Here is a 19,555-nt window from a genome sequence, read left to right as displayed (position 1 = left end):
GGCCTCGTCACGCGCGGCTCGAGGAGGGGGCCTCGCCGCTGATGGCTAAGGTGCGCCTCTTCTTCTCGCCCCCTATGCCTCCCCACGATGCCTCCCCATGCCTCCCCACGCCTCCCGCGCCGCTAGTGGCAAAGGCGCGCGCGGCGTCTCCCCCCCTCCCTCGCCTTCCCTCCCCACGGCCACTACAGGGCTTTACAGGGCTTTGTTCATGACCACAACCGCGCGTACTCTTCTCATGCTCATTCTCCCCCCGCGTTGTTGACTTCTTTTTCTCGGCGACGGCGCAGGCGCGCGCCACCACCGCCGACGAAACCAAGCGGATGATGCGCCGCCTCTCTTAAGGAGAACCGCCAAGCAGCTGTGAGCAGCGTCTCTTCACACCTGCAGCTGTGAGCAGGCGCCGCCTCTCTTAGGAGAACCACCAAGCAGCTGTGAGCAGCGTCTCTTCACACCTGCAGCTGTGAGCAGGCGCCGCCTCTCCAAGGAGAACACGAAGCAGTACGGCCGCTACTTGGGCAAGATCACGCACTGCCACCCGTCGGTCGTCTTCAGCAGCTGTGAACAGCGTCTCTTCACACCTGCAGCTGTGAACAGGCACTGCAACCCGTCGGTTGTCTTCGACACCATCCTCGGCCAGATCCAGGCGCACCACTTCCGCCGCACCTCCCCACACCTCCCCGCATCTCCCTACACCTCCCCACACCTCCCCACACCTCCCCACACCTCCCCACACCTCCCCATCTCTCCCCACACCTCCCCGCATCCCCCCGCAGGCTGCTCGAGCAGCTGCCCTACACGGCGCGCTACCGGCTCTACGGCCTCGTCCACGCGCGGCTCGAGGAGGGGGCCTCGCCGCTGATGGCTAAGGCGCGCGCTTCTTCTCGCCCCCTATGCCTCCCCACGATGCCTCCCCATGCCTCCCTACGCCTCCCGCGCCGCTAGTGGCAAAGGCGCGCGCGGCGTCTCCCCCCCTTCCTCGCCTTCCCTCCCCACGGCCACTACAGGGCTTTGATCATGATCATGACCACAACCGCGCGTACTCTTCTCATGCTCATTCTCCCCCCGCGTTGTTGACTTCTTTTTCTCGGCGACGGCGCAGGCGCGCGCCACCACCGCCGACGAAACCAAGCGGATGATGCGCGGCCTCTCCAAGGAGAACACCAAGCAGCTGTGAGCAGCGTCTCTTCACACCTGCAGCTGTGAGCAGGCGCCGCCTCTCCAAGGAGAACACCAAGCAGTACGGCCGCTACTTGGGCAAGATCACGCACTGCCACCCGTCGGTCGTCTTCAGCAGCTGTGAACAGCGTCTCTTCACACCTGCAGCTGTGAACAGGCACTGCAACCCGTCGGTTGTCTTCGACACCATCCTCGGCCAGATCCAGGCGCACCACTTCCGCCGCACCTCCCCACACCTCCCCACACCTCCCTACACCTCCCCACATCTCCACGCATCTCCCTACACCTCCCCACACCTCCCCACACCTCCCCACACCTCCCCGCACCTCCCTACACCTCCCCACACCTCCCCACACCTCCCCACACCTCCCTACACCTCCCCACACCTCCCCACACCTCCCCGCACCTCCCCACACCTCCCCGCACCTCCCTACACCTCCCCACACCTCCCCACACCTCCCAACATCTCCCCACACCTCGCACCTCCCCACACCTCCCCACACCTCCCCGCACCTCCCTACACCTCCCCACACTTCCCCACACCTCCCCACATCTCCCCACACCTCGACCCTTCTCGCAACATCGAAAATCGCGCCGCAACTCCCGGACAGTGTCAGGAAATAGGGGTAACTAAAACCTAATGGCGGCGGGTGTTGGAGAAGATTAGGCACCTCTGAGAGGGGTGTGAATAGAGGGGCTGTGAATAGAGGAGCTGTGAATAGGTCGAGATGATGAAGTACCTGACGCCGCTCTCCTTCGACTGCCTCACCTACTCCCTCCTCTCGCACCTCGCCTCGCCCGCAAAGACGCGCCTCAAGGAGGACGGGCTCAACGTATCGCTCTGGATGCAGGCGACCTCGGGCAATCTCGGCCGATCTCGGGCAATCTCGAGCAACCTCGGGCGACCTCGGGCAATCTCGGGCAACCTCGGGCAATCTCGGGCAATCTCGAGCAACCTCGGGCGACCTCGGGCAATCTCGGCCAACCTCGGGCGATCTCGGGCAATCTCGGGCAACCTCGGCCAATCTCGGCCAATCTCGCAATCTCGCGGGCTCACCTCCTCGCTGCTCTTGCCGCAGTCCCTCTCCTCCTTCTGCGGCAACCTGTACAAGAAGCACCCGACGATCGAGCTGGCCGGGCCGCTGCCGCGCGTCGCATGCGTGCCTCGGACGTGTCGCGGACGTGTCGGGGACGCGCCTAGGTCGGGCTGCTGCAGTACATCACAAACACGCTCAAGTCGGGGCAGTCGTTGCAGCTGCTCGTGCTGCGCGACCTCGTCACCAAGATGGCGGGAGATTACCCGAGATTACCCGAGATTACCCGAGACTACCCGTGATTACCCGAGACTACCCGTCACCAAGATGGCGACACATCGACATGCTCGACGACCTGTCCGAGACCGTTCCTCGACCTTTCCTGGACCTCTCCTAGGCGGGCATCGACATGCTCGACGACCTGTCCGAGACCGTTCCTCGACCTTTCCTGGACCTCTCCTAGGCGGGCATCGACACGCTCGACGACCTGTCCGAGACCGTTCCTCGACCTTTCCTGGACCTCTCCTAGGCGACACATCGACATGCTCGACGACCTGTCCGAGACCGTTCCTCGACCTTTCCTGGACCTCTCCTAGGCGGGCATCGACATGCTCGACGACCTGTCCGAGACCGTTCCTCGACCTTTCCTGGACCTCTCCTAGGCGGGCATCGACATGCTCGACGACCTGTCCGAGACCGTTCCTCGACCTTTCCTGGACCTCTCCTAGGCGGGCATCGACATGCTCGACGACCTGTCCGCCGAGCAGCTGCAGGCGATCTCGCGCAATCTCGGGTCCATCTCGCGCAATCTCGAATCCATCTCGGACAGTGCCGGTCCTTCTCTCGGGCAACAACCTCCCCCCCCCCTCTCCCCCCTCTCTCCCCCCTCGCTCGTCGCAGGCGCAGGCGGGCGGCGAGACGCTGCGCGCGTGCGTCACGGACTTGCTCGGCATCGCAAAGAACACGAAGCGCTCGTCGACGCGGCTCAAGGAGACGCTGCAGCGGCACGGCCTGTCCCTCCTTCTCGGACCTTTCCTGGACCTTTCCTGGAACCTTCCCTGTAGGAGACGCTGCAGCGGCACGGCCTCTCCCTCCTTCTCGGACCTTTCCTGGACCTTTCCTGGAGCCTTCCTGTAGGAGACGCTGCAGCGGCACGGCCTCGTCGCGCCCCTCTTCCTCCTCATCGCGCAGCAGCGCTCCGCCACGGCCCTCTTCCCTCCCGCCCTCGCCACTCCAATCAGCCTGACGCTAGCCCTAGTGAGACCATCTCCCGCCCGCCAGGGCTTCCTCACCGATGCGCCACATCTCCCCACATCTCCCCATATCTCCCGCCCGCCAGGTCTTCCTCACAGACTCGCCGCAGCTCAAGCTGGTCGGCGAGCTGTACGACCGCTGCCAGGAGACGCTTCCTAGACGCTTCCTAGACACTTTCTAGACACTTCCTAGACACTCCCTTGACAATTGCTTGACAAAGCTGGTCGGCGAGCTCTACGACCGCTGCCGGGAGATTACCCGAGATTACCCGAGAGCTGTACGACCGCTGCCAGGAGACGCTTCGAGCAGCTCCAGTCCTTCTGACTCGGAAGTCTCCCTCACTTAACGCGAATGGACGACCGCTGCCAGGAGACGCTCGAGCAGTTCCAGTCCTTCTGCGGCGCCAACTTCTCCGCCGACGAGTACGCAAAGGCGCTGTGAACAGCGTCTCTTCACACCTCTAGCTGTGAACAGGCGCCAACTTCTCCGCCGACGAGTACGCAAAGGCGCTGTGAACAGCGTCTCTTCACACCTCTAGCTGTGAACAGGCGCCAACTTCTCCGCCGACGAGTACGCAAAGGCGCTGTGAACAGCGTCTCTTCACACCTCTAGCTGTGAACAGGCGCGAACTTCTCCGCCGACGAGTACGCAAAGGCGCTGTGAACAGCGTCTCTTCACACCTCTAGCTGTGAACAGGCGCGAACTTCTCCGCCGACGAGTACGCAAAGGCGCTGCCCACTGTCGGCGAGCTCTTAATTAATTATTAAGTAATTAATTGTTAATTGTTTACTTAGTAATAGGCGCTGCCCACTGTCGGCGAGCTCTGCGCCGCGTACAATGTCGAGCCGGAGGTGGCCTTCTTCATTTGCCGCTAGTCATTCACAGCTAGTCATTCACAGCTAGTCATTCACAGCTAGTCATTCACAGGTGGCCTTCTTCATCTGCCGCCCGGTCCTCCGACACCTCGAGGGCCAGGCGAGGCCTCGGCCTCATCTCGGACACATCTCGGCCACATCTCGGACACATCTCGGCCACACCTCGGCCACATCTCGGACACATCTCGGCCATATCTCGGCCAGATCTCCGGCGAAGCTCGGCTCATCTAAGCTCCTCTCGGCTCCTCTCGGCTCCTCTCGGCGAATCTCCCGAGTCTCTCGGCTCATCTCCGCCTCCCGATATCGAGGCCCAGGCCGCCGGCGCGCCGCCCTCCAAGCCCGCCGCCGCCAAGGGCAAGGAGGCGCCGGCAGAGAAGGCGGCCGCGGACAAGGCGAGGGCGGCGGAGACGCTGGCGGCGCTCGAGGCGAGCCAGGGCTTGCGGACCGTCCTTCCCGAGGGCTGCTGGGACCTGCTCTCGCCGCAGCTGTACGGCACTTTCTGGCGGCTGTCGCTCTACGACATCCTCGTGCCGCGCGAGAGGTGACAGCGAGATATGGGGAGATGTGGGGAGATGTGGGGAGATATGGGGAGATACATCCTCGTGCCGCGCGAGAGGTGACAGCGAGATGTGGCGTGGCGAGATATGGGGAGATTGTGCCTTTCCCCCCCCCCCCCCCCGTCCCCTCCCCTTTCTCCTCTCCACACCACCTCTGCAAGTGCCCTCACCTGCCCGCCGGCATGCCACCCACCCCCGCCCCTCTCCGCCACCCTGCCCACCTCCCCCGCCCGCCCGCCTCAACAGTACTACGACAAGCTGCTGCGCGACATCTCGGTGCACATCTTTGCGTGCACCGAGCGGCAGGCACACCTCCCCACATCTCCCCCACATCTCCCCCACATCTCCACACATCTCCACACATCTCCACACATCTCCACACATCTCCACACATCTCCACACATCTCCACACATCTCCACACATCTCCCCGTATCTCCCCACATCTCCCCACATCTGGGCGTATGTCATCTTTGCGGCAGGCGCGGAACCTGGGCGCTTCCGAGACACCTCCAAGACACGTCCGAGACACGTCCGAGGCACTTTCCAGACGCGTCCGAGACACGTCCGAGGCACCCCCCCGCAGGCGCAGAACCTGGGCCGCTTCCTCAACGAGTCACTCAAGCTGTTGGGCCACTGGAAGTCGGGCGAGGAGGTCTACCGCAACGAGTGCGCCAAGCTGCCCGGCTTCTCGACCTCCTTCATCAACCAGCAGGCCAACGCCAAGAAGGCGTCCTACGAGGACTTCGTCAAGGCGGTCTTCAGCCCGTGGCACCTGCAAGGCCCTCACTCTAGCTGCTAACCATTGACCAATGCACTCACCAGGTGGTCTTCAAGTGGTACTGCAAGGTCCTCAAAGCGCTGATGGCGTGCCTCGACTCCAAGGAGTACATGGAGGTGCGAGCTCCCTATATCTCCCCTATATCTCCCCTAGCCTCGACTCCAGGGAGTACAGCGCGCCGCAGCGCATGGGAGATAGGGGGAACAGGGGAGATACAGGGGAGACATAGGGGAGATACAGCGGAGATACAGGGGAGATACAGGGGAGATATAGGGCGTACATGGGGGTGCGCGCGCGCCAGCATGGGCTTGTGAACGAGGCTCCTTCATCGATGAGTCGGTTGTTAGGTGGGATCTCCCCCATATCTCCCCCATATCTCCCCCATATCTCCCCCATCTCTCCCCGATATCTCCCCCATATCTCCCCCATATCTCCCCGATATCTCCCCGATATCTCCCCTGTATTCTCCCACGACTCGTCGCCAGGTGCGCAACGCGCTGCACGTGCTCACGCGCATCATCGAGGTCTTCCCGGGGATGCGCAAGCTGTGCGAGCACCTCGAGCGCAAGGCGCCGGAGAAGGGAGAGATGGGGAGATCTGGGGGAGATCTGGGGAAAGATGGGGAGGTGCGGGGAGATGTGGGGAGAGCGCCTCGTGCGCATGGCGGAGGAGGCACGCTCACACCCTCCCTCCCGCACACCCGCCCACACCCTCCCTCCCGCACACTCGCTCACACCCTCCCTCCCGCACGCCCGCACACCCGCACACCTGCGCACCCGCACCCGCACGCGCACACGCCGGATCTCACCCACCGGCACTCCCCCCCCCCCCCTTTCACATCCTGCGCAGGTGGACGTGCTGCGGAGCGAGGAGCGCAAGGACCTGCAGATCCAGGCGTCGCAGTACTACTCGATGCTCCAAAAGGCAAAGCCCAAGCTGCTCACGCAAGACCAGTTCTGCTGCGGCGTGCCGATGAAGTCGGACGGCGGCGCCGCCGAGAGCGCCGCCGCCGCTGCGGACGGCAAGAAGGAAGGCGCGCCCGCCGCCGCCGCCGCCGCGGACCCAAAGACGCCCGCGGCCAAGCCGGCGGCCAAGCCGGCGGCCGACGCGCCGGCGCACCCCGCGCCGACGCCGCCGAGTGCCCCCCCAGCCAAGCAGCAGCGCGTGGCGCCGGGCGGCGGCGGCGGCGGCGGGACCGGGACCGGGGCGAGCCCGATGCTCAACCCGTCGGCGGCGCCGTTTGTGCCGCGCTCGGGCGAGCGCAAGCGAGAGCGGGACGCCTCGCCGGGCGGCGGCGGCGGCGGCGGCGGCGGCGGCGGAAACGGCGGCGAGAAGCGCAGCCGCAAGGACGGCAAGGACGGCAAGGACGGCAAGGAGGAGGAGGGCGCGGGCGAGCGGCCGGTGCGCGGGCGGGACGCGGGCGGCGGCGCGGCGGCGAAGGGCGAGGAGGCGCCCGAGCGGGGCGCGGCGCGGCGCGGCGGCGACAAGGACGGGCCGGCGGGCGGGCGGGAGGGCGGCAGGGAGGGGAGGGTGGAAGGCGGCGTCAAGCGCGAGCCGGAGAGGGACAAGGGCGGCGGCGACAAGGAGCCGCCATCCCGCGAGCCAAAGCCGACCGCGGGCGGAGGAGGAGGAGGAGGAGGAGGAGGTGGCGGGGGAGGCCGCCAGGCGCCCCGCGACGGCCGCGATAGCCACGTTGCGCGCGACGGCGGCGGGCGGGATGGCGGCGGACGAGACGGCCACACGGCGCGCGACGGCGGGCGCGACGGCGGGCGCGACGGCGGGCGCGACTCGCACGGCGGCGGCGGCAAGGGCGGCGGCGGAGGCGGCGGGAGGGAGGGCCACGGGCACGGCCGCGATGCGCGCGAGCGGGAGGCGCGCGCGGTTCCGAGGGGTCGCATCCGCGCGCTGGCTTCTTGTTTGATTTGGCGGGCGTGGTGTTTCGTGTCTAGGCGCGCGAGCGCGAGGCGAGGGAGCGCGAGCAGCGCGAGCGGCAGCGGCAGACGGCGGACGCCAAGAGCCGCGAGCAGCAAAAGGAGAAGGAGCTGCGCGAAAAGGCGCCCCCCTCCCCCTTTACCCCTTTTGTGGTTCCCCCCCCCCCCCCCCCCTCCCCCTCTACCCCCTCTGTCGCACCCCCGGCACGCGTCGAGGTGGCGCGGTCCGAGACATGTCCGAGGCATGTCCTGTAGGCGATGGCGTCGACGCGCCGCGACGCGTCCAGGGACACGTCCAGGGACGCGCCCGACAACGGGCCGCGCGGCGGCGGCAGGGTGGTTGAGGAGCGGCGGCGGCCGCGCCAGCCCGCAAACGACAAGCGGCGGTGAGGCGGGAGGAAGGCGGCGGCGGCGGCGGGCGGGTGTGCGAACGGGGCGGCGGGCGGGCCGCTGCACCGCCCGCACCCCTCCACGCTCCCGGCCTTATGTCCGGCGAGGTGAGGCCTCTCCGGCCCACCGCCGGCGCGCTCCACCATGACAGCGGGGACAGGTTCGCAACGCGGCCGGCGATACTTCAAGTTCGTAGAGAAAACGCTGAATGCGCTCGAGCACAGTGCACACGCTCTCTCTAGACTGTCTTTACATATCTGCATACCGCGAAAATTTTGCGCAAGACGGTGTACTGATCCAGTAAGAGGGGTGTTAGAGGGAGCGGACCGTGAGTTGAGGAAATCGAGGGACGCGACCCACTTCGCCACAGACGGTCCCGCGCCTCGCCGCTATGACGGGCACACGCCCCGCACCGTCCGCTGTGTGCCCGTCTTTGTCCGGAGTGAAAAGTCCAACGCGCTCGTCGGTGGCGGCTTCCCTCAACCTGCGCCGCGCTCGGCGAACCTCGACAGCGCTTTCGGTGGCATGCAGCTCTTTGCGACAGAAGCCTGGAGAGCAGCTCCTCGGCTGCTCACACGCTCTGCACAGTTGACACAGCCTACTGTGCGGCTGCCACAGCTGTGACAGCGATGGGCTCGCCCTCACTGGCCCTCAGTCACTTGTGCTGCGGCTTGTGTGAGCGACACTGCTCGGCGACTGCCGGCACACTGTGAGACCATGGGTGTGAGGTTAAACCACGCTACCAGCGCTTGGTCACATCGGCCCCGAGATCAGATCCTTCTACTCTGTTGATGACAAGACTTGTCTACTGGCTAAAGCCGAGCAGGAGGGCCCAGCGCATAACCCTTGGTCAACTCAGGGTCCACACCCCGTAAGCAGATCTTATTTAAAAGCATAAAACACACCCCTGTCATGCACATGCTCCTGTGTCCACGCTCATACTCATGCGCCCAATGCGCACATGCCCATGTGCGTCCATGCGTCCATGTGCTCATATGTCCAGGATGCATCCATGCGAACGGCACGCGCACCTCGGCCCCTAGGCCCTCGCGCACTAAACTGCGCGGTACATGCAAGTGCGTTACGGCACGTGACAGCGGTACGCGTCGCGTTGGGTCGCATGCACCGGTCCAGACCGCGCCCCTTCCCTAGCCTCCCTCCAAACCACGCCATCCCGTCCCACCTTCGCAGCCCGTGAAGCTCGCTCGCTGCCCCCAATGTGCGATCGATCGTGTCGACGCTGATTGGACGAGTTCGAGCGCGTGCAAGGCGGCCATGCCCGCTGCTCCGGTTGGACAGCGTCGCCTTTTCTTCGCTCAGCAGGCGGTATTGCAGGCCGGGGCGGCATGGCTGGCAAAGAGGAGATGGTGGTGCGTGTCGGAGTTACCAATGATGGTGCGGGCGTGCGTGTGCGCCGCGGTCTCGCTGCAACACGGGATGAAATTGCAACCCAGGGTGTGCGTGTGCGTGTGCGTGTGTTCCGGGATGAAATTGCAACCCAGGGCGTGCGTGTGCTTGGCGGGATCGGCGGGATCCGGGGTGAAATTGCAACCCAGGGCGTGCGTGTGCTTGGCGGGATCGAAGGGATCCGGGGTGAAATTGCAACCCAAGGCGTGCGTGTGCTTGGTGGGATCGGCGGGATCCGGGGTGAAATTGCAACCCAGGGCGTGCGTGTGGGCGGGACCGTGCGCGTGCTCAGCCCCCTCGCCGCCGTCGGCCATCAGTAGCCTGCGGCTGACCGCGTGCTGGACTTGATTCCGTGGCGTGGGTGCCTCCTGGGGGTCCAGGTAGAGGAGATGCTTCAGGACGCCGATTCTTCTCGCTGAGAACAGGCTCCTCGCTCGTGCTCACTGGTGCCGCATGAGAAGCACCGCTGCGAGTGGTGATGTTCATGAGGAAGGAGATCGTATAGCGGTAAGGAGAACCACTAGTCATCGGTCGCACGCGGTGCAGTTCTGCGCGGAGGTGATGCTCAGTGCTGCGATCGGAAGCCCAGAAGGCGAGCTTACCCGCCGTCGGTGTAACACTCACGTTGACAAGTGGGAACTCCAGCTCGCCGCCGAAGCGAGGAGGTATATCGTTGAGGTAGAGGACAGCGGTCGTGTCCGTCGAGTCGGTGTGCAGGTCAAAGCCCGGATAGCCCGGGACGTACCTCACCGCTTGAACCCGCTCAGCGAGCCTGTCTGTCATGCCGCCATGGTGAGGCAACATCCTGATCTCGTCCAGGCCCCACAGTGCTGCATAACGGGCAAGGACCGCCTCGAGCACCGGCACGTCTGCAACGTACAGCCAGAGCTTGCTGCGACCGGATGGCCTCGCCCGCTAGCCACGCTTCATCAGGAAAAGATGCCAGCTTTGCAGCCAGACTCGCCGCCTCGGCATCGGTGAGAAAGGATTTCTCCACGTACAGGTCTTTGGCGAGCGTTTCAGTGTTCACTGACGGCGTCGGGAGCGGGATGGAGGCGGCGAGGAGCGCGGGGGGCAGCATTTCGTTTCAGCGCAAAGCGTTGTCACGGCAGATTCTTGCGGAAAGTTTTCGATGGCGACCGATCACAAAAATCTCGAGCGTTCGCAGGTGCACTAATTGTAAACGCCAGTGTCCGTAAGGTTTCGCGCACTCGCGGGGCTATTTTGAGTTCTCATTATCAAGTGGCAAATTGCCTCCTGCAGCTCCACCCTCCTCGATGACTATGACTACGTGACGAGGACCTACGAGCAGTACGACCGCCAGGTCTTCGACTACTGCAAGGAAGGAGGGCCTAGCGTGGAACTTTGGATGCATATCGGCAAGCCAAAATAACGAGCCAGAGGCTGCCCTGGTGCGTGAGCTAATCCTGAGCAACAATAAGCGTGGTCAACGTGACACCCCCCTCACACACACACACACACACACACACACACACACACACACACACACACACACACACACACACACACACACACACACACACACACACCGCTCACCCACGCGCACTGGGCCTTGCACTTTAAATGCCGTGGGGCTCCTATCGTTAGACGTGGAGACGCGACGATAATCCTCTCGTGGTGCGCTCCGTGTGGCACCCCCGCCTGCTGCCGCACACGCGCTCCCATGACGGTCTTTGTCACCACGTTGTGATCATCCACATTCAATCTCGCGCTCGCCGTGCAGATCCTTGATCCGCTGTCGCTTGTCCCATTTGTGTCTCGTTGTTCCCCTGACCACATCGCTCCACAGCGGCCCCGTCACCCCTGCCGTGTGCGACCCCGCCGTGAGCCCCTCGCCGAGCCGTCCTCGCACCCACTCGTTCGTGTGGCCGCGCGTGGCGTAATAGGTCGTCCGGTCAAGTACCTCCCGCCCCCACTCTCTGTCTGCCGCCCTCCGGCGGTCCGTGTATAGGCACGGGCGTGTCCTCACCGCTCCGCGAATGACCGCTGTGGCATCCTCAATCTCCGGGCAATTTCAGATGCCTCAGCATCTCAAATTGCGGGTTCCCCGCCCCCTCTGACGCGAGGGTCGCACCCCCTTGCCCCACCACCTCGCTTGTGTGGAGAAGTTTACCTTACCTTACCTTACCTTAGAATGTCCATGGTTGGGCAAGCGGCAGGGGGTGCAACCCTCGCACAGTCATCTCCACACGCCCACTAGAGACGTACAGCCCTAAGCCAACAGAAGCCCCACACGGCAGGCGCCTAGAGAAGGGAGGGCTTGGCGGCGCCGCGACAGCCAGAGCTCGACAGCGCAACAGCGGCTGAGCGCGCCCCCGCGTGACGCCTTCCGAGCCGCGAAGGCGATACCACCCCCCAATGCGCGTCTGCCGCGCCATCTGCCCGTCAGGCGAGCCTCGCTGGCACCCGACTCCTGCAGCACCGCGGGCGGCCCTCGGTCAGGACTCAGATGAGGAGCTTCTCGATGGAGTCCTTGAGCTGCTGGATCTGGTTCTTGAGCTGCGAGCCTACGCGCCGCACGTCCCCGCCGAGAGTGAGCCGAGATGCACCGCCGAGGCGAAGCCTCGCCCGACTCTCTCGAGCCGCGCGCGCGCGCCTTCGTTGGTCGTGATGGAGCACGAGATGACTGGCCGCGAGACGCCGCAGGAGCGGCCGAGCGCCTTTCGGGGGAGCGGGGGAGTCATGGAGAAGCGCGGGGAGGCGGCGGGGAGGCGGGGCGGAGGGCCCAGAGGCCGACCCGGCGCCTGCTTGTTTGGCACAAAGACATACGGCACATTCTTGTCCTCGCACAGCAGCGGCAGGTGCAGCAGGATCTCAAGCGGCTCGGCGTCGGCCGCCTGCGACGCAGGGCGCGGCCACGCGGGCGTCGGCGGCGGGCGGCGGCTCTGCCCGGCAGCGCGAGAGGGGTGGTGCGGCGGAGGCCGGGCGGGGTGGCGGCTGCTCGCCATGACAATCAGCTCGGCGATGCCGCGGTTGAGCGTCTTGGTCGCCTCGTTGGCGCCCTTCTTGAGCTGCTTGAAGTTGGCAGCCTGCTGCACCACGTCGAGGATCGAGACGGTGAGGTTCGAGTCGGCGAGCGGAAAGGCCTTCGGGTTCGGCTCCCCCTGCGGTGGCGGGGCGGCCCCGCGGCTGAGCGGCGCGACGGCAGCGGGCAGAGCGGCGTGGGAGGCGCGGCGCGTGCCATCACTGCTGATCACGCAGGGGATTGCGGGCTGGCGCGCGGAGGCGAAGAGCAGGGCGCTGCTGGCGACGAGGAAAGCCGTGAAAAAATATTTACGCGGCCTCCTTGCGAGCCCCACCTGTCCCCCTGATCGTCCTTCCAAAATCCTGCTCGTGCAGGTGGGGACCCTGTCCTCCTCCCCCATCCCTCGTCTGGGGTTGTCTGGTGTCTTTTTTTCTTTCTTTCTTTCTTGCGAGGCAGGAAGAAAAAAAGGAAGGTGACAGCCCGTACAGCCCGTACCCTGATATGCGTCGTCCGCTACCCGCTCGTCAGACCGCAACGTGAGTTGAAATTCCAGAATCAATCGTTGTAAATTCAGAAAATACGTAAGAGCCACATACATTGAAATTCAGAAAAACAAGAAAAAAACTAACAAAAATTCAGAATAATGCATATGCTCTGAGGTCAACAACAACAAACATTGCTAAAAAATCTGAGGTCACAGTATGGGTTCGGGACGTATTCACAGCAGAGAGAGAGATTTTCTTCACAGCAGTGTGAAGGTATCGAGCAACTTCGAAATCGACCAATTTTGTGACTTCAACATCCTGCTGCTCTTTGACCTCAGCCTCGCTGCCCTCTGCGCGGCTGGCGTAACCCGTGCTGCTGCCAGCTGCAGTGCTCGATCTTTACCGGTATGGGAGTTTTTGGCTAATCAAACCCAGGGCCTGCACTAATCAAAAAGTGGTACGGGATACCAGTTGCCTCACGGAAATCAAAGCGAGTCGGAGTGCCTTCTTGGTGGCAAAATCGGCAAAATCGGCAAAATACCGGGTATTTTGCGGGTATGTATGTAACTAGTGAGAGGACTCGAGATTGGTTCGAGATTGGGGCAGAGCGAGTGGGAGACTTTTCGGCGGGCGAAATGCGGCGGTTTGGATGCGTCCCCTTTGGGACGACCTGTTGGTACGACCTGTGGGACGACCTGTGGCAGCGACCGATGCCGTCACCGGACGCGGCGGCGAGGCACACGGGCGCCGGCGTGGCGCGTCGGCAGGCCCACCACGAGCGGATGCGCGACGAGCGCGCTCGGGAAGCGGCCGCGGGCGACGCGGAGCTTCCGCCGGAGGACGACGCGGTCGAGATGGCGAGCGCCGCCCAGCTGCTGGACAGCGTGGCGGAGGTGGGCCCGAACTACACCCTGCTGCGCAGCAAGGAGACGAAGGCGAAGCGGCGGAAGCGACAGCGCGAGGATGCCAGGGCGGCGCTCGACGGCCACACTGTCCTGTCCACCGGATCGCGCCTCGAGATCTTCTGCGACAGTGAGCGGTGGTACCCTGCGACCGTCATGGCGCGGGAGGAGGACGGGGACGGACGGATCGCGCACCAGGTCGAGTACGACGGCTACCCGGATCGGCGGTGGTGGCACATGCTGGACGACGAGCGGTGGCGAGCCGTCGCAGAGCAGGCCGGCACGGGCGCAGGAGGCGCCGCCGCAGACGGGGATGGGGATGCGGCGATGGACCGCGCGGACGGCGAGCGGGGCGCCCGTGCCGCGGGCGACGCCGAGGCGGCCGAGGTGCGGCCGGCGCCGCCTCCTGTGCGCCGGGGTGTGCAGCGCAGCGCGCTGGCGGACGCCCTCGAGGCGGAGGATGACGAGCGGCAGGAGGAGGCCGCGTGCGGCGATGGGCGGCCGATGCTAGCGCCACACGGGCCGGCGCTGTCAGTGCAGCTTCGGCGCGTGCGCCTGCGGCTGCGCGAGTTCCTGGCGACGCAGGCCGCGGCGGGGAAGAGCGTGCCGATGCAGCGGACGGCCCTCGGTCTGCACCCGACGGTGCGGTGGACGATCCGCTTCGGCAAGTGGCTGGCGACGACGCGAATTACCGCGCCGAGGGCGAGCCGGTGGCACGCGACCGAGCGGGGCGACGCGCGGGACGAGGAGCCGACGGTGCGCACGGGGCGCGGCGAGAACACGGTCTACGTCGCGCTGCAGCACATGAAGAACCACGTGTGGCGCGAGATCTGGCCGGCGATGCCGGACGACGCGAGGCAGTACTGGCGGCTGGTGACCAAGCAGGTGATGTCGCTGTACGACGGCGGCGGCGGCGGGATGAAGGACGCGGCAGGAGCCGCCGGCCGGGCGGCGGGCCGCGAGGCGGCGCAGGAGAGCGCGTCGCACGGGCAGAGTGAGGCGGCGCAGCGGGCGGCGAGCGAGAGGGCGAGCGCGGTGGCGAGCCGGCGGACGATGGCCGAGCTGCGCGAGGCGACGACGAAGCCGTGCACGAAGCAGCACCTCTTCCAGGTGGGAGAGTACCAGATGCAGGACACGCAGCTGTGATGGAGCCGTTCGAGGTGAACGTGGCCTTCATCATGAACGCCTACTTGTGCTTCGCGCGGCAGACCGGGTGCCGGCCGGGCATGGCGGTGAACGACGCGGCGGACGCGGCCGATTCGGACAGCCACTGGCGCGCGTCTCCCGCTGAGAGAGAGAGAGAGAGAGGCGAGTAGAACGGTGGCGTTGGCGTGCGATGGGGCGAGATGACACTGAGCCGTGCCGCTCGCCGGCAGGCACGAGCTGCCGCCGCTGACGATGGGCGGCCCACCCCTGGATCGAATCGGGATTACTCGAATGCGACGGGGCCGAGGAGCGTTGCGGGAGACGTGGATGCGACGGATAGGAGCTTTGTGCAAGGGCCTGATCCAAACGGACAAGATTTTATACACTGCTCCTCGAGGCTTGCGGGGCTGATCATCCAACTCATGCCGGAAAACGGCAACCACTATTTTGCAACGTCCGAGCTCGGAGGTGCACTCGAAGGGAAGTATCGAATAGTCGGCAACTGGGCGAGAGGTGACTGCCAGTCCGAGCTAGCCTACTGTCCTGACGGCCGTGAGGTCGACAGCGACGGCCTGCTCGACGACATGAGCAGGCCAGAAGACTGGCCGCTGTGCTCGAAGAAGTGCTACAACATCGCAAACCCGGATCTCCCGAATGATGGCATTCTTCCCGGGATGGAAAGTGATTGCGACCCCATTTGCCGATGGTCGTAGCCCAGCTCGAGAGACAAAGCCGGTGACTGTACGCAGTGAGTGGCCGCGAAGCTGTGCATAAGACAGTGATGAGTCAGTGAGAGCTCTCGCGCACCCCGCATATTCATAATCGATCTCCTTTGCACTCTCTTTCTGACTGCGTCTGCACACAGATTGCAGGGTCGGTGTGCGAGTATGTGGGACAAAAGCGTCGAAAATGTGGCAATTCTTCGGTGCTGGTAGCCCCCCCAAAACAGGCGCGCGCGCAGCGCGCCAAACGCAAGGGCGCCGCAGGGAGCAGGCGCCCCAAAGCGGCAAGCGGCGCGCAGAGCGCCGCCGCAGGCGGCGGACAGCATATGCAGCTTTTGCAGGTGCGAGCGAAGTTAAACGCCATTTTCGGTTCCGCAGTAGAGGTTTTGGCTTTTGCCACTAACATCGAAATCCGCGGTACAAATCGCGACTTACTTAGCCGAAACAGCTGACTGACAGACGGAGAGTACACAACCTCACAAGTTCGAAGTTGAAACGAGAGGGATGCTTCAGTCGCCAGCGCGCACTCAGCGAGTCCCAGACGCCACCCGAGCTAGCTTGTTCCACTCTGTGGACGCCCTCGATAGACGAGAGAGCGCACAGGTCAGCGCCATATAGGCGCGGTACGTACTTTCTTCTCACTGGTAAGCAAGTAAGACCAGTTACCCCCCAAGCCGCCACCGAGACAAGCCCCAACCCCGACGCCTGGACGTGCCCAAAAGCTGCCCAGGACGCGACGATCGTCAGCGCCCGCCATCAAATCCGGTTTTGTGTGGGCTCAGGCCCGAGTCCCTAGTGTCGCCGGAGCAGGTAGCTGCTAGCTCCCCATCCTTTTCAACAGGAACAGTCTTTTTTCGCATCAAATCCGCCATGGCCCATGTGGCGCCCGCCGACGCTCCGTTGCGTTTTGGTGGCGTCTCCGCGGCGAGCCACGCCAGCAGGCGGCCGCGGCCACGCGTCCGACCGCGCACAAGTCCGCGCGGCGAAGTTGAGGAGACTCTCTTGCACGCCTCGCAGCCGCCCGTCACAGCAAGGCCGACGCCACCTCCGCCTCGGAGAGGTTCGCCAGCAGCTGTTGCGGCGACGTCCCGATCTGCCTCGCGAGCCGCTCCTGCGCCGCCGAGCCGAGCGAGACAAAGCGGCGCAGCAGCGCGCCGTCGATGACTTGCGAGAGCTCGCCCTCGGCCGTGGCGCCGGAGCCCTGCGCGCGGAAGCCGCGCGGGTTGAGGCCGGCGGCGTGCTGCATCGTCGCAACCATCTTTGTGGACAGAAAGTAGAGCCGTCGGAAGGCCGCCTCCTCCACCTGCGCGAGTACAGCCGAGATCTGCCGACGTCTCGCCGAGATCTCGCCGAGATCTCGCCGAGATCTCGCCGAGAGCTCGCCCCGGACACGGCTGCCCCACCTGCGCGAGGTAATCTCGGGCCATCTCGGGCACTCTCGGGCCAGCTCGGGCACTCTCGGGCCAGCTCGGGCCATCTCGCCCCACCTGCGCGAGGCAGCCGATGGCGCCGTCGAGCGTCGAGTAGAGCAGCGCGTGCCTCCGCCGGCCGGCGGCGGCGGCGGCGGCGGGCGGCGCGCCGCGCGGCGGCAGCGAGAGGCGGAGGAAGTGGTTGGCGACGGCGCCGAGGTGGAAGGCGGCGCGAGGCAGCAGCACCGTGCCCGAGCGGGACTCGGCGTCCTGACGCGAGTACGAGTAGATGCGCAGGTTGCGGCCCGCGTCCGCGAGGAAGACGCGCAGCCCGTTGGCAGGGTTCGGGTCCGCCTGAAATCCACTGCGTGGTCTTAACGAAATTGACATGTACTTTAAGAAGTCCGTCGGCGGCGTGCGGGTCCGCCTGAAACGAACTGACTCAGGTTGACGAAATTAATTCTCTGAGTGGGTGAGTCCGTTGGCGGCGTGCGGGCCCGCCTCGTCCAGCGTCATCTCGCACGCAAAGGCGGAGGCGGCGTCGCGCCGCTGCGAGCGCGCCTCGAAGCACTTCTTCTCCTTTGACCACGCGACCAGCTGCAGCCCGCGGCACGCGTCGCCAAGCAGGGCGTAGTTGCCGAGCGTCGCGGCGCACGAGGCGGTGAACCCGGCGTAGTGGAAGCCCGCCGGACGCAGCTCTCCCCGCTCCGCCTTCCAGATCGAGATCTTCGAACTAACTCACGAACTACTCACTAACTAATGACGCCCCGCCCCCGCCTTCCAGATCGAGATCTTCTGGCCGACGGCGCAGAGCAGCATGCCTGATCTCACAAGCGGTCGCTCGGTGCGTGCTCTCTCGCGCCCGCCTCCTCCCACACACCGCAGGCGGGGGGCTCGCCCTGCATCGCCGCTATATCTCTGCTATATCTCGGCTGTATCTCGGCTACATCTCGGGGGGGGGGGGGTCGCGCCCTGCATCGCCGCCAGTGCCGTCACCGGCCCTCGCTCCTCCTGTTCACAGGCAGCGCTGTGAAGAGACGCTGTTCACAGCTCGCAGCAGAAGGCCCTCGCTCCTCCTGCTCAAACAGCAGCTTGAGGGGCCGTCTGCTCTCGCCGCCCGCCGGGGCACCGGCCTCCGCCGCGCCGGCCGCGGGCCCTGTAGGCCCCGCGCCGCCCGCACCCGGAACGCCCCCCTCGCGGTATGAAACCACCGCAGGCGCCACACCTGCTCACACTTCCTGACAGGCGGCGGGCGAGCCGGCGTCTGCGTCGCCGCCTCCGCCCTCTCCGGCAGACTTCGCCTTTTTCTGCCGCGAGGAGGAGGAGGAGGAGGGCGGCGAGTCGTCCGGCGCGAGGATGAGCAGCCGGCCGCAACACATGCGGTCCTCGCCCTGCTGGATCGCCTGTGGCATGGGAATGCTCGGACTGACTCCCGTCAACTCATTCGACGAGGAGAGGGGCGCGATCTCCCCATATCTCCCCATATCTCCCCATATCTCCCCATATCTCCCCATATCTCGCCCTCGAGGAGGAGAGGGGCGCGATCTCCCCATATCTCCCCATATCTCCCCATATCTCCCCATATCTCGCCCTCGGGAGGAGAGATGCGCGATCTCCCCATATCTCCCCATATCTCCCCATATCTCCCCATATCTCCCCATATCTCGCCCTCGGGAGGAGCGCCGTGCCGACGACGAGGCGGTGCGTCACAGCACGCGTCGCCTACGGCGCACAGTCACGAATTGATTCATTACTTCATTAATCAACGCGGCGGTGCGTCACAGCACGCGGCGCCGCGTCTCGCAGCGGCAGCAGCCGCATGCACATGACCCACTCGTCCTCGCGCAAGGCGTACGACGCCTCCGTCGCCCACGACTCCGCGTCGAGCAGACGCACCGAGTACGCCTCGCGCCTAGCCCATCCATTAATCAGTCGACCAACAGTGAATGCGAGCAGACGCGCCGAGTACGCCTCGCGCCTGTTTGGGACATGGACCGGACATGTCGCGGACGTGTCCCGGACATGTCCCCAGCACAACGTGTCCCCCTCGCGCCAGCGCGGCGGCGGCGGCCGCGCCGCCCGCCGCGTCTCCTCCTCGTCGAGCGCCTAGCACGAATGCATGAAGTACGAATCAAGGCCGCACTCCATTAAGGAACGCCGCGTCTCCTCGTCGCCGCGCGCCTAGCATTAATGAAGTACGAATCAAGGCCGCACTCCATTAAGGAACGCCGCGTCTCCTCGTCGCCGCGCGCCTAGCATTAATGAAGTACGAATCAAGGCCGCACTCCATTAAGGAACGCCGCGTCTCCTCGTCGCCGCGCGCCTAGCATTAATGAAGTACGAATCAAGGCCGCACTCCATTAAGGAACGCCGCGTCTCCTCGTCGCCGCGCGCCGCCCTCTCCGCCTCGGTGAGCTCCTCGGAAGGCATCGCCTCGTCGAGACGCTGCTCGCGCACAGACACCTGCGGCAGGAACGGCGGGCGCTCTGTCCTCCCCCCCCC

The 19,555-nt window shown here is 65.1% G+C and overlaps 4 protein-coding genes across 4 annotated transcripts in view; 1 reads left to right on the top strand and 3 right to left on the bottom strand.

The window, feature by feature from the left end:
• The window catches only part of EMIHUDRAFT_208068 (hypothetical protein), a gene marked incomplete at both ends in the record, with an annotated part of 9,762 nt that extends 708 nt beyond the window's left edge, over positions 1-9,054 (top strand). The window contains 20 exons of the mRNA XM_005773364.1: positions 469-541; positions 1,100-1,170; positions 1,208-1,280; positions 1,899-2,009; positions 2,378-2,452; positions 2,608-2,643; positions 2,807-2,842; positions 2,939-3,044; positions 3,117-3,139; positions 3,348-3,467; positions 3,550-3,582; positions 3,834-3,886; positions 4,161-4,182; positions 4,265-4,315; positions 4,693-4,866; positions 5,511-5,651; positions 5,720-5,791; positions 6,525-6,641; positions 7,625-7,756; positions 9,040-9,054. Coding sequence (XP_005773421.1) covers positions 469-541; positions 1,100-1,170; positions 1,208-1,280; positions 1,899-2,009; positions 2,378-2,452; positions 2,608-2,643; positions 2,807-2,842; positions 2,939-3,044; positions 3,117-3,139; positions 3,348-3,467; positions 3,550-3,582; positions 3,834-3,886; positions 4,161-4,182; positions 4,265-4,315; positions 4,693-4,866; positions 5,511-5,651; positions 5,720-5,791; positions 6,525-6,641; positions 7,625-7,756; positions 9,040-9,054 — 1,534 coding nt within the window. The remainder of the gene's footprint in view (positions 1-468; positions 542-1,099; positions 1,171-1,207; positions 1,281-1,898; positions 2,010-2,377; positions 2,453-2,607; positions 2,644-2,806; positions 2,843-2,938; positions 3,045-3,116; positions 3,140-3,347; positions 3,468-3,549; positions 3,583-3,833; positions 3,887-4,160; positions 4,183-4,264; positions 4,316-4,692; positions 4,867-5,510; positions 5,652-5,719; positions 5,792-6,524; positions 6,642-7,624; positions 7,757-9,039) is intronic.
• A 258-nt stretch (positions 9,055-9,312) lies between these two features.
• EMIHUDRAFT_208067 (hypothetical protein) lies at positions 9,313-10,484 on the bottom strand (the record flags this gene model as incomplete). Its single annotated transcript, XM_005773363.1, has 3 exons — positions 9,313-9,771; positions 9,848-10,208; positions 10,303-10,484. 3 exons carry the CDS (start codon positions 10,482-10,484, stop codon positions 9,313-9,315), a joined length of 1,002 nt encoding a protein of 333 aa, XP_005773420.1.
• Positions 10,485-11,869: 1,385 nt separating this feature from the next.
• EMIHUDRAFT_310487 (hypothetical protein) lies at positions 11,870-13,934 on the bottom strand (the record flags this gene model as incomplete). Its single annotated transcript, XM_005773362.1, has 5 exons — positions 11,870-11,931; positions 11,998-12,084; positions 12,162-12,261; positions 12,376-12,528; positions 13,929-13,934. The coding sequence occupies 5 exons, from the start codon at positions 13,932-13,934 to the stop codon at positions 11,870-11,872; spliced, it is 408 nt and encodes a 135-aa protein (XP_005773419.1).
• Positions 13,935-16,606: 2,672 nt separating this feature from the next.
• Positions 16,607-17,805, bottom strand: EMIHUDRAFT_435783 (hypothetical protein). Its single transcript, XM_005773361.1, has 3 exons — positions 17,555-17,805; positions 17,132-17,407; positions 16,607-16,947 (listed from the first exon to the last, which is right to left on the bottom strand). The coding sequence occupies exons 1-3, from the start codon at positions 17,567-17,569 to the stop codon at positions 16,669-16,671; spliced, it is 570 nt and encodes a 189-aa protein (XP_005773418.1). The 5' UTR covers positions 17,570-17,805; the 3' UTR covers positions 16,607-16,668.
• Positions 17,806-19,555: the final 1,750 nt, after the last annotated feature.

The sequence above is a fragment of the Emiliania huxleyi genome, assembly GCF_000372725.1.
Source record: "Emiliania huxleyi CCMP1516 unplaced genomic scaffold EMIHUscaffold_34, whole genome shotgun sequence".
Taxonomy (NCBI): Eukaryota; Haptophyta; order Isochrysidales; family Noelaerhabdaceae; genus Emiliania; species Emiliania huxleyi.
This window is presented reverse-complemented; position numbering and strand designations above follow the sequence as displayed.